Here is a 14,141-nt window from a genome sequence, read left to right on the forward strand (position 1 = left end):
GAGCCAGGACGAGGACTCAGACCTCAGGCTGGCTCCTCCAGTGCTCGGGGTGATGGGAAGGAATGCAAAGAGGGAACGGAGAAGGCACCTCATTACACCAGTGCTGCCGCCTACTAACCAGGAAATAAACAAGCCTTTGACCCCTCTGTGCCTCAGTTTCCTCATCCAAAAATCACAGTCAATAACAGCAGCCACCTCCCACAGTTTTGTTGCAGGGATTAAATGAGAAATCCTTGAGAGCACTTAAAACAGCGCTCGGCCAGGGGCAAGTGCTGAGTTCCTATTATCATGGTCATCTATTTTATTCTATACCCGGCAAAATCCTTCTGTGCTTTGGACTTCTCCACAGACTGGAGCTGGGGATAATAAACAAAATTGGTTTACTGACAGATACTGAGGAAGGCAGAAACTTATTCTGTGAAAAAATCAACTGTGTTGTCCCTGGGGCTTCCCCAACAATAAGAGGCCCCCGGTCACTGCCTTAGTGTGTCCAAGGCCCCTGGTCACGAGAGGCATGGAAGCCCTGGAGAGCGCCACGCTCACAATGGCTTGGATGCCCTTTGGCCTTTCTTTGTCTAGTTGACTCCCTTCCTCCTCCTTCAAAGCTCAGCTCCAAGGTCACACCCTCTGGGGAGACTCCTCCTGCCATTCTGGCCCTGCCCATCCTGTGGACACCTCCTTTGTGCTCCCCCAGCACAGCGGCAAACCTCAGGCAAGGCTCCCTGGTCCTGAGCATGGCAGCCCTGGGGCTGACATTCACTGCCCTGAGCATAGATAATAAATGCAAGAGGAACTCAGGGAAGCAGGAGATCAAGGCAGCATGGAGCATGCTGGGAAAGACAAGCAGAAGGGAGGGAAGTAAAAGAAGGGCAGTGCAGAGGAGGGGCGGGGAGAAATATGCCCAGAGGTGGAAAGAAACAAGCAAGGCCCCTCCTTGGGTAGCACACAATTCCAGGCCCAAGTGACTCGGGCTCAGCTCTTTTCAACAGTTTTATTATTAAATTATGCAAAACTATTATAAAACTTTATATAAACTTTACGTATCTCCATATGCAGATATATGGATATCTGACATTTAGGTATATATATATAACTTTATATATGAATGGCTTTTTAAGAAATATATTACAAATAAGGTGTTAATCACCCCAGAGACCAATCATTCCATTCATCCCAGGAACAATGATGAAATGAAACCAACCTCTGTCCCTAAAGAGACAGCTGAGTAGGCCACCGCGAAGGTCATTGTGAGAAGTGGAAGGAGGACAGCCCTGGGGTGGCGAAAGTACAGAAGGCCACCGTGAACGCCCTACCTCTAGAAGAGATGATCCTCATCTGCTCCTTTCACAGGGGTCGGGGAAAGCACAGTGGTGCAGGAGATGGTGAATTGCTAAGTCCCAAAGCAGGACCAGGAGGGATGACTGCCAGAGAGAGAAGGTCACTCCTTGCAAAGTGCGGGAAGTAAAACAACAAAGCAAGATGAATTTGGGAATTTCGAATAGTTCCACATGACCCTGGGAAAGTGTGTGTGTGTTGGGGGAGGGAGGAGTGCACGTAGATGGTAAGAAATGAGTCAGATCAAAAGGTGAACGGCTTCCGGTGCTTGCAAGCCTGCCATCCTGACACAGCTCGAGAGAGAAGGTGAAAAAATGGCTTGCCATTAAGTTCTATTCAGAGAGCCAACGAGTGAGCATTAACAGGTGGGGATTTACCCTGACTGTTACCCACACTCGGCCCTTTGATCTCATCCACATGGATTTTTAAAAAAGTATCAGATCATCCAGCATTTGTCATTTTCCTTGTTGGCCCTCCACGACTACAGCTCCCGGTCAAGCCCACGTTGCTTGGGCCTCACCGAGGGGGTGCAGCACAAGATGTCCCCCTGATGCCCCTCCTGACAGCAGCACATGGGGTTACCATCTCCAGAGGCTCCACAGGTTCAGCCTATGGGGGCAGCTCTCAGAGAGTGCTCTCCAGACCAGCAGCATCCGCATCACCTGGTTGCTTGTAGCAACTGCAAAGTCTTGGCCCCACACTAGGCCTCCTGGATCACAAACCCTGGAGTGGGACCCAGAAACCTGAGTTTAACAAAATTGAAATTCTAATGCACACTAAAGTTAGAGAACTCCTGGCCTTTGACATTTGGCATTTTTTCAGTAACCTATAACTTACTTTAGGTTATAGGTTTACCTTTGGCGGTTTCACATTATATGACACTCGGGAACATGGGTATCTTTTAAATAAATTATTTCAAATTAATTAAGTGAATGACGCCACCCATCATGGATGACCTGACCATGAAATAAAATTTAAAAACATAATGTATCTTGCTTTTCTAACACTAGCCAGATCTCATTTTTATTTCTGGTGAAGGCAATTGTTTGAACTAAAATTAATACCATTTTCTTAAGAAACGCATTCAGAAAGTGGTCCCTCCCTGACCCAGATCAACCACCCACACTATTATAGTGACAATAAATTTCCTTGCAGAAAACTTCCAGATATGAACATAAATAGAAACACAGACCAATGAGTCACCCAACACAAACAGAAAAATATAGTACTAAGGTCAAAGCTCAGGATTTCTCAACCCGTGTTATTTAACCATCTGCTGAAAAGCTGCTCGTTTGTTTACAGCAAGGCTCCCGGCACCTCCTCTGTGTGATCCTCCTGGAGCCAGGACAGCCCCTGCCCCTGAGAAAGGTATGCTCAGTCTCGAGGGGCATTTTTGTGTCTGTTTCTACTGAGGCATGGGGACAAGAAGCCTAGAGAGGAAACAGTGTCATCACCCTCCAATCTCCCCTGAGCACGGCGCAGGGCGTTAAGAGGGTCAGAATTGGACCTGGAGTGAGTGAAGTGGCTGCATCACGGAATGAGGGCTCTCAAATGATCCCGCATGCAGCTCTGTTTGCAAAGTCCATGCCGGGGGCCAGGGAAGTGGTGGGGAAGGGAGCTGTCTTAGTTCGGGCTGCTACAACAAGACACCACAGACAGGGGCCCTTAAACGACAAACACTGGTTTCTCACAGTTCTGGAGGCTGGAAGTCCAAGATCAGGGTGTGTGCGCGGTCAGGTTCTTGGTGAGGGTGCTCTCCCCGGTTTGCAGACAGCCTCCCTTTTGCTGTATCATCACATGGCGGAGAGAGAACGCTGGTCTCCTTCCCTTCTTACAAGGGCACTAATCCTATCATGCAGGCTCTGCCCTCATGACCTCATCTAAATCTAATCACCTCCCAAAGGTGCCCCCTCTGTCACAATGGGTAGGACGGCTTCACCCATGAATTTGGGGAGGGCAAAGACAATCCATAGCAGGAGCAGATGTGGTTCTAGACTACCCCTCCATTCCACTTCAGCAGAGCACGTTTGAGTTAATGTTGTATAGGGCTTCTGTAAACTTTCCTTAAATAAGACTGGTCAGTAGCTAAGAAAAAAGGAAAGTTCTGAAAGCACAGGTAACAAGGTTTTATTATGACTGAAAGGAATAGGATGCTGTTTTTATTCTTTTTTTTTTGAGGAACATTAGCCCTCAGCTAACATTTGCTGCCAATCCTCCTCTTTTTGCTGAGGAAGACTGGCCCTGAGCTAACGTCCGTGCCCATCTTCCTCTACTTTGTATGTGGGACGCCTACCAAAGCATGGCTTTTGCCAAGCGGTGACATGTCCACACCTGGAATGCGAACCTGTGAATCCTGGGCCGCCAAAGCAGAATGTGTGAACTTAACTGCTGCGCCACCGGGCCAGCCCCTCTACTTTTTCTATGTGGGACACCTACCACAGCATGGCTTGCCAAGTGGTGCCATGTCTGCACCCGGGATCCGAACAGGCGAACCCCAGGCCGCCAAAGCGGAATGTGTGAACTTAACCGCTGCGCCACGAGGCCAGCCCGTTTTGATTCTTGACAGACTGACAAAATTCAGATTTTTCTTTTTTTCTGTTTTTTTTTTTTTTTACAGGGGGAAGGGAAACCTGGGGGCCAGAAAGAGGGATCTGCTTGAGCAAAGCCACCAAGTACTCTAGCTTAGAGCCATCTTTCCTTCTAAATTCATAGCACTTGCTGTGTCATTAATGTGGCAACTGACCTGAGCTGCCATGTGGCATCATTTATATTTTATATTTGTGGCATCTTTCATAAGCCAGGTCCTGGGATAGGACTTAAACATGGACTCTGTCACCTGGCCTACCTTTTATCCTGCTTCCTTGTCAACACAAAACATCATTTGCCCTGCCACAGGACGCAGATTTGGAATGGTACTTCCAACCCAATCCATTCCAGGGCACCAACGAGGCAGGCACTTAACTGATATGTACTTCCAAGTCCCCAGATTACCATGGAGGGCAATGCCAGTGCCTGATTTAAGCCCAGCTTCCAATTAAAATCGCTTGAACACCCATAAAATGACAGAGAAAAAAAGGACAATTTTGCAGATTTGAGACATGAGACAAACACAAGCTTGCAACGTAAAATCAGACAAAATACATTCAAGGCAAAAACACATTAAAGTTTTGTGAAAGAACCAAGAGTCAAGATACAGTTTCTGCCACACATTTATAATACAGATGGGTAGATTTTGTATATTTAATTTATACTCAATATTTATTAAGCTTAGTAATAGCTGGATAGGTGGATAAAGATCATCTTATACTGATAGTGTGTTAACTCCCAAATCACTAAGGATTACGCCACAAAACAGCACTGCATCAACACAAGACAACAGAAGAAAACCTCCGGGCAGTTTAAAAGGCTTTTCCCTTCCACGGCCGCAGCTTTCCAGCTCAGAACCCTGCACTGAGCTATAGCTAGCCTCGACATTTCCCATGCTTTTTTCTCCTTTGGTATTTGTTATTCGTCTCCCTCACTACATGTGCACACTCCTTTATCTTTCATTAAATCCACTTTGAACCCAACACCTCGTACAGTGTTTTGCATACAACTGCACCCTCAGAACACCTGCGTGTTAAACAACACAGGATAAATCTCCCTCATCGCGTCACAGGCAGGGATTGTATCCTACATGCAAATTTTGGACTTTCATTAAAAACAATATCAGCATCTCTTGATGATGTGATGACAAAGACTGAGTTACGGAAAGAACCACTGTGAGGGGCAGAAGGAAGAGCTGTTGTGGCCAAGAAGGTCTGAAAGATGGATCCGAGTGGCAGCCAAGGAGTAGGGAGGAAGGGGTGTCTGAGGCCCTGCAGAAGGAGAAACTCAGAGAGCCTCGTCCGAGGGGTCCAACCTCAATTGACTGGTAAAATGATAAAACAACTACACAAATGGCAATTTTCAGGAAGAGTCTTATTTTTTCCCCTGTGGCCCAGGCAAGGGTTTTTAGATATGTTGGCTGGCCTTCCCCCCTCCCTCCTAAAAAAAAGGTAATATTTAACTCATTGCAGAGAAACTGGAAACACTAAAAATTATTAAAGAAAAAAAAAAAAAGAAAAAGCAGGACTGGCCCAGTGGTGTAGTGGTTAAGCTCTCACATTCCACTTTGGTGGCCCAGGGTTTATGGGTTCAGATCCCAAGCAGAGACCTACACACTGCTCATCAAACCACGGTGTGGTGGCATCCCATATACAAAATAGAGAAAGACTGGCACAGATGTTAGCTCAGAGACAATCTTTCTCAAACAAAAAAAAACAAAAACAAAAAGGTCACCTATAACCCTACCTCCCAAAGATAAATGCTCCTAATATTTTCACACATTTCCTTCTGGTCTTTTCTTGGAATTTCACCGAACATATAAATGTACCTTCCACGCTATATTTTGATTTTCATTAGAATTGCTTTGAGTCATCTCCTCTGTCCATACCCACCCTTTAACACATCATAACGGGATGCAGAGTCTGAAGTGCCTTAGGCCCTGAGGCACGCCCAAGCAGAAGCAAGCCACAGGAGGCAGTGGGGTCATGACCCCAGTCCCACATAAAAGGGTCAGGCGGGATGTGCACACTTGGACTCATCTCCCGAGAGGAGCATTGGGAGCTATTCAACTAGAAATAATCAAAAACGAGAAGGTCACATCACAGTCCGGTAATTCCCAGAGAAGAGCTGGTGAGAACTTCAGTGGGAACCTCTGGGAAAGGGGAAAAAAGTGGGGATGGGAGCAGGGAGAGGGTAATGCAGGGGATGTAAGGAAGAAATGTGTCACCAAGGAAAAACTGAGAGGGAGAGAGGAACGAAAGGTCCCGAAGGCACGTCCAGGTGATCCGAAAGGGCAGCAGGGCAGCCCTGATGCGGCTTTTGTTGGCACAACAGTCCTGCGATGAGAAGTCTGACTCAGGCGCTGACGAGGACGAATCGCTAAAAGCCCCAGTTATAAACTCTGCTGCCCTCCACCCTCCCTCCGGCCTCTCACGCATCTGTGACTAAAAAACCTAACCCCACCCATCCCATTACACAATGCTTATCTGGATACGATCTAAGGTCAAAATCCACGAAAGGAAGCCATGACTTAAAAGTTAGGAAATACTTTTGTGCTTTACAGGGGAGAGGGGATGGGGAAGTCCACACTACAAAACAAGAAGTTCACAACAGCGAGCCCAGTTCTTCCCCCAACTCAACACAATGCTCACTGGGTTCTATGTGGAAATGCGACCTTTCCACCTGGAAAACCCCAGCCTCGCAGCTCTCCTTATAAGGGCCCATATCCTGACAGGAACCACCTTGGGAAGGAGTGCTCTTTTTAGGAATCCATGACTGCTCAGCAGTTGGGGAACTTGGGATTCAGCTGTGTCGAGCTTCAGGCTTGCATGTTTTCGGCTAGAAGATAGAAACAAACTAGATGATCACAGAGATGGCTTCTATCCCCTAAAAGTCAGTACTCTGATATTCATTCAAAACCTCAACAGATTTTAGACACACTTAATCTGGTTTATGAGTTAGAGTGGACAAGTTTAAATGTTCTTTGAAAACTGCTTTGTGGCAAGCAAATTTCTTCAACATTACTACAGTTTACTTTGCCCAAAAACCTCAGTAAAGAGGTAACATTTCCTTTTGAAAGTCTCTCCTGACCAGAGCTGACCATGGCATATCCCAGCACACAGAACTTCCACTCGGAGCTGGTAAGAAGTGAGAGTTGTTACGTGTGCACAGGACAAAACAAAGAGGACAGAAATGGGATCCTTTGATTGAATAAACAAAGTAATTTGGTAAAGACTGACATATCTGCCACTCCAAAGGAAGGATACTTTTCTAAACATCCTGTCACAACACAGAGAACCAACTCAGCTGAAAAGTGGCGCCTTACATTCCGAGGAAGGTCAGCCATGGGGGAAACGGACCCTCTGGAGCCTGGTAATTTTGTGCTTAGGGGGCCAGGTCTCACCCCACCGCACCCGTCAATGTCTGGGACATCTTGAAAGCTAGAAGTTGTCTAACCTTTCACTGGGATGATTTTCAAGAGTGAAATGTCTACGACTAATTTCTTTACAATGATTCCCAGTCTTTTGTCTCTCTCCATAAAGAGAGTTTGAAAAGAGAGTGGTCCCCTGTCCCTGGCAACAGGCTTGGCCCATGGTTTTTCCGCCTCTGAATTCAGAGCACAGGGCTGCTCAGCGAGGCGGGGTCTGTTGTCACAGGTGTTCACCTGGGGCGGAGCAGGAGAAGCAAGCTGCCGCCTGAGGACCAGGTTTCCTCTGGGTGTGACTTCAGGCGATGACATTCACTTTGCAGAAAAGCTGAAGCCACTGTACAAACTGCCAGCACACTGCCCAGGAGGCCCAGAAAGGTTCTTTTTGGCAACAGGAGGGTCCTCCATAGGCCAGAGTCCCTGATTGTCCAAAAATATCCTCTCACTCGTCCTAAAAGTCGAATGATGTTAAAAGGGAATGTGGTGGAGTTGGAGTTTAAAAATGGCCGCCATTTGTGGAGAGAACTGAGAAGGCAGCCATTTTTATTTCCTTCAAAACACTATTAGGAATAGACGGCCTGCACTCTTCTGTAGCACTGGCTCCCATCTCTGGAGTGCTTCTTCATGGTTGCCCAACACCCCTAGCTCTATGAGGTGGGTACTATTACTACAGCCACGTCACAGAGGGGTGGAGCAGCTGCCCTTGGTCAAACAGCTCATAAATGGAGGAGTCAGGATTTAAGCCTGGAGCAGTCTGATTTTAAAAGCCAGACTCTTCAACTTAACAACAACAAAAAAATAATTTCAAATTAAAAAGGGGCAAATTTCTCCAAAGATGACATATGAATGGCCAAGAAGCATATGAAACGATGCCCAACATCACTAACCATTAGAGAAATACAAATCGAAACCACAATGAGATATCACTTGACACCCATTAGGATGGCCACTTCAAAAAAACAGAAGACAATAAGTACTGCTGGGGATGTTGAGAAACTGGAACTCTTGGGCGCTTTGGTGGGAATGTAAAATGGTGCAGCCGCTATGGAAAACAGTATGGCAGTTGCTCAATAAATTAAAAATAGAATCACCATACGACCCAGCAATTCCACTTCTGGGTACATATCCAAAAGCACTGAAAGCAGTATTAGGACAGATATTTGCACACCCATGTTCACCGAATCATTATTCACAATAGCCAAGAGGTGAAAAGAACCTAAATATTCAGTGACAGATGAATGGATAAACAAAACGTACTATATACATACAGTGGAATATTATTTGGCCTTAAAAAGGATAGAAATCCTGTCATGTGCTACAACTTGATGAACCTTGAGGATATGATGCTAAGTGAAAGAAGCCAGTCAAAAAAGACAAATACTATATGATTCCACTTATATGAAGTATCTAAAGTAGTCATAGAAATAGAAAGTAGAAAGGTGCTTGCCAGGGGTAGTAGGGAAAAAGGAATGGAAAGTTACTGTTTAATGGGTATAGAGTTTCAATTTTGCAAAAATAAGTTCTGCAGACCCAGTGAACAACAATGTGAATACACTCAACACTACTGAACTATACACGTAAGTATGTGTAAGATGATAAATTTATTTTTTTATTTTTTTATTTTTTTTTAAAGATTTTTATTTTTTCCTTTTTCTCCCCAAAGCCCCCCAGTACATAGTTGTGTATTCTTCGTTGTGGGTTCTTCTAGTTGTGGCATGTGGGACGCTGCCTCAGCGTGGTCTGATGAGCAGTGCCATGTCCGCGCCCAGGACTCGAACCAACGAAACACTGGGCCGCCTGCAGCGGAGCGCGCGAACTTAACCACTCAGCCACGGGGCCAGCCCGATAAATTTATTTTTTACCAAAATTAAAAATAAAAAAAAATTTTTTCCTAAATGCCTACTCTTAACCAGGATGCTACACTGATTCTCCAGTCGATCACATCTTTCTGAAATTACACATGAGCCCTTTTCCCTCAAGTGGCCAGAAGCCATTTGCAGAAATATTCATTACAATGGGAGTTAGCAACTAGCATGGAGTTTCACTTTATTCTGCCTCACGACATACCAAGAAAATAAAGGACCACAGGCTAGAATGATGCAATGGAAGAAAGCTCACAGGGCCCATTTTTAACACTGTGGCAACTCAGAAAATGTGGGTATGCAAGGAAAGAGTCTTGATGTAAATGAAAGTCTGAGATTCCAGGATATCCTCCCAAAGGTCACAGCAATTCAGAACATGAAGCAGAACACTCGCAGGCCCTGTCTCTCTGCCTGTGAGGTTTTCTGAGGGCAGGCACTGTTGCCTTATTTAGGCCCAAGCTCTCATTCATGATGCAATACTGCCTCTCATGGAAGGAGACAGTTACTGCTGGCCCCATTTTACAAAGGAACCAAGGAAAAGGAGCAGGCCCAAGGTTCCAGAGGTGGGAAGCAACAGTGGCACCTTGCAGCCCACACCCCCGACCTCCAGGGCTCCTAACCAGGTTGCTCTGCAGTCAGCCAATGCCAGGCACTGACCCTGGATACTACTCCTAAACACAGTGCACATGAAGGCTCACGTGGTTATTACGGTCTGTGAGCCTCAGTCTTCTCATCTGTAAAATGAGGCATTGGATTAAGAATCCCTGTTATTTCTAACAGGAAAAGCTCCCAATAATCTAAGTTACCAACAACATCAAGGAGACTTTACTGAGCTCCACAGATTCACGGTATCATAATAGGAATATTAAATAGAAGTTTTTAAGCAAACAGTCTTTTTATCTTGTCATCCAAGAGTCTGAATCTCAGACAAGAACCAATACAGACACACATGCCATACTATGGAGACAGAACAATACCACTGCAGAAAGAACCAAGTACCAAAAGGATGAAAATGAAACTATTTCTGACCCACAGCCAGTAGGACCATTACAGATCACAACCAAAGGAGCTGTGAGAGGCTGACGGCGGGATGGCCAGAGACTGTGGCCGTGGACTGGAGTTCATATTAATACAGGGTGACCAGAGAAGGCAAAAGCCAAAAGCCTTCCACTGAGAGGCATCTGGGGGCAATGACCCCCATCATTATACCACTAAAAGCAGAAACCACGATGTTTGTTTTTCCCATATCACTGATGTTACTTCTTCAGGAACAATAAAACACTTAACGTTATCAGGAACCCTAAAATGACTTCAACCACAGAATTTAAACTTTAATGAACCAGGTTAATTTAGAAATAGAATATACTGATTTGGACTAACCTATTGATTGCAATTTCAAAAAAAAGGTTTCAGTTGTATAGGAAGAGCAATCAGAGAAGATGGAATGGGGTATCTTTTAAGCTACCAAATACAGAGAAAAAGGATCCATTATATTACCTAATATATAATTATATTATATAATATATATTTCTTAGTATAACATTTTTTTTTAAAAAAATCAACTTCCAAACTATTCTCTGAAACTATAAACATAACATTCTGAAATTGTATTTCTGCTGGAACCAGAGAAATTTGGAATCTCAATGAGCACTAGGCAACAAAGTGCCCTGGGACACTTGAGGCTCTTTTCTGGGGTGGGTGGGCAGGTAATACGTGGCCCTCGGGAGCAAAGGCATCTGAGGTAGATGGCAGTGGTGGCAGGAGAGCCACGAACAAGAAAAAACCTTCCAATGAAGACTGTGAATCTCCAACTTTTGAGCTTGATTTCTGCAAATTAAGGCTGTTACTTTCTCAAGTCAAATTACTGGTCATGACAGATTTAATTATTCCGAAGAAAGGGAGGAAGACATCCCCAAATGATCCCCTGTAGTTCACGTCCACAAGAGAGGGAAGTGATTTTATAATCGGGTCCATTTCCAATAAATCTGAATACAGTGATGAGTCACTTAACAACAGGGATATGTTCTGAGGGAAGCGTCCTTAAGAGATTTCATTGTTGTGCAAACATCACAGAGTGTACTTACACACACTTAGATGAGCCTACTGCACACCTAGGCTACGTGGTACTAATCTTACGGGACCACGGTCATATATGCGGTCCGTCATCGAACAAAACGTCATTATGTGGTGCATGACAGTACTTGCTACCATCATGATTCATGAAAGAAATGTACTTTCATTTTAACCTTCTAGAAAACTGAATATATTTCAAGTTTCTTTCTTAATGAAAAATTAATTTTTCCTACTATCAAAATGCCACACTATAAAACTGAACAAGAGAAAAGGGGAAAATATCACCTATTACCACAGTTTCTCCCAATTTTGGTAGAACGTCAGTATGCTTCCATTGTATTTATTCTCCATGGATATGTTATTTTTTTTATATAGTAAAATCTGAGTAGTCACAATAAAATACCCACATTTGGTTAATATTCCAAAATGACATATCCTTGTATTCAACAGACATCAAGCACCACCTATGAACCAAACTCTGTGCCAGGTCCTAAAACTGTAACAAGGCAGTGCCCCTGCCCTCACAGAGCTTGAACTGAGTTTTAGAAACATGCCCCAAATGCTCGCAGTGGCAAGGCAAACTTAAGTGGACAAAGAGTGTGTGAGGTTTCCCCAAGGCCGACCTGCTACACACCATGAGTCTAAGGTCCAGTGAGCCCAGTGCTGACCCACTGTCTCACACTGACCACCGCTGGTTGATGAGCTGTGTGCCAACTACACTGCTCTGAGAATCCCAAATTCTTATGACTGGGTAAACATATTAATCACACTTCATTCCCAGCACAGGAATCTTTGAGAGATAGTTACTCAGCTTCTATCCAAGTACTTCTGGTAATAAGAAATTTACACACTTGCCCATACAAAATTTCACCTACTTTTGGATAAGCATTAACTGCTAAAAAGCTACTGAGCCCCAGTTACTTTCGTTGGCCTTGCCCCCCTCCCCACAGCCCAGATAATATCCTGGGGCGGGGGGCGTTGGTATCACATTCTCCCGCCCCTCCCTGGATGAGCTACCATGGACTGGGCTGATCAGCTCTCAAAACTCTGGAATAAAGCAAAGATGGGCAGTCAGGTAACTGGATGCCTCTGGAGCTAAGAGGTCATACACACTTGGGGCCGGCATGACTGTACACAGTGATGAGCAAGTTAGGAAAGCTGGTGTGCAGAATAAAGAAGAGAACGGAACAAAAACAATTACACAGCCCTAAAGAGAGGGAGCCTTCCTTGGTTCCTGATAACTTGTGGCCAGTTTCTGGCTCCTACCCTGATTGTTACAAGCCTCCTCCTGATTAAGCTGGCTTGAGTTATTTCCTGTTTCTTGCAACCAAACGACCATTGACTAAGACAGCCTCACACTCATCTGTTTCCTGAGCCTTCCCTGAGAACCGCCTAGATGCAGCGGGCATTTGAGGATAACTAAGGAGCTGAAAACAACTTCCTCTCTCAAGAAACCGGTTGAATAGGCAAGAACAGAACTTAATTAGGGAAAACTAACAGGTTAGGTGATACTCAATCACATGTGGTTTAATGGAAAGAGATGTGAAGGTGGATGAGATAACCAAGATTCTAGTCCATTCTACCACCGACTGCCTGTTTAACCTTAAGTGGGTCCCTTTCCCTGAGTTTCTACATCTGTACAATAAGAAGTTTGGGACAGACGACTTTTCAAAGTCCACACTTGCTTTTAGGCTTCTTTGAAAGCAGGGGATTCGATACCTCCTACATAACCATTAACAATATTTTTAGAAGCACGTGGGTTTGCAGACTATCTTGCCTCTGACCAAGGTTAACCACTTCAGTTAGGAGACAACACAACACAAGCATCACCCTGGAGGCGAAGTTCTTGTGGTTCTGAGTGACAGCGGCAGGGCCAAAGGAGACCTCAAAGAGTTCATCATCTAGAAGAGCATGTCCAGGAGAATCTGGATGAGGGAAATGTTCTAGACCTGCACTCTCCAATATGGTAGCCACTAGCCACATGTGGTTCTTGAGCACTTGAAATGAGGCTAATGTGAGGACCTAAATTTTTTATTGTCTTTATGTAATTAGTTTACATTTAAGTTTAGATAGTTACATGTGGCTAGTGGCTACTGTAATTGGACAGCATGGATCTCAATGTCGAGCAAAATAACCCCAAGACAAAGTAACCAGCTGTCTAACAGGTCCAAACACGAACCCTTGAGGAACATCAGGGATGGAGAGGCTGTCTACGCCTGAGAGAAAAGAGGAAGAAATGGTGACATCTGAAGTGGCCTGAAAGGATTAGGAAAAGCCTGTAAGTGTTAAAGCATTGTGCATTGGGTAGAAAAGAGAAGATCAGCAAAAGGAGCTTTCTGGGCAAAGGAAACAATCTATACAAAATCATGGCCGCAGGAAGAAACAGCACAGCAGGAAGACGCAACACATTCTGCATGGGCAGCGCTGCAGTCTCCCTGCTTCCCTTCCTCATATGCAGTCTCCCCTCATCCCTGCATCTGTGGATATTATACAACGTGGCAATGTGCTCGGCCACAAATCAGTCTCATGGCCTCCCTTGTAGCTATGAATGGCCAGGTGACACAGTTCCAGGTAATGAGGCACAACTGGAACTCTACTAGGGATTTCTGCAAGGGTTTCGCTCTCTCGATACAGAGGGATCACCCTTTCCTCTTCGTTGTTTCCTTTTTTGTTCTGATTGGAACTGGAGGGGAAGCTGAAGGTGGAGCAGCCATCTTGTGGCCAGGAGGCATCCAAGAGGGTGAAACAGAAAGAGAAGGGGCCTAGCTCCCTGGTCGTATCATGGAGCCACTGAATCAGCCTTGCTCTACCATTGTTCAGTGAGAAAAATTCATCCCTCTTTAGTAACGCCAGCATAG

At 45.0% G+C, this 14,141-nt stretch overlaps 1 protein-coding gene across 11 annotated transcripts in view; it reads right to left on the reverse strand.

The window, feature by feature from the left end:
* Nucleotides 1-14,141, reverse strand: part of TBC1D1 (TBC1 domain family member 1) — a 217,851-nt gene that overhangs the window by 54,332 nt on the left and 149,378 nt on the right. Inside the window, exon 1 of one of the 11 annotated variants that reach the window (XM_070506052.1) lies at nt 3,027-3,199. The exons of 9 other annotated variants lie outside the window; for them this stretch is intronic. Coding sequence is in view for 1 of the 2 variants with exons in the window: in XM_070506051.1 (XP_070362152.1) it covers nt 1,314-1,335 (22 nt within the window). In the remaining variant the exon portion in view is untranslated. Of the gene's footprint in view, nt 1-1,313; nt 1,506-3,026; nt 3,200-14,141 lie in introns of those variants that run through there. One more of the 11 variants, XM_070506051.1, reaches the window with a different exon arrangement.

The sequence above is a fragment of the Equus asinus genome, chromosome 3 (genome assembly GCF_041296235.1).
Source record: "Equus asinus isolate D_3611 breed Donkey chromosome 3, EquAss-T2T_v2, whole genome shotgun sequence".
Classification (NCBI taxonomy): Eukaryota; Metazoa; Chordata; class Mammalia; order Perissodactyla; family Equidae; genus Equus; species Equus asinus.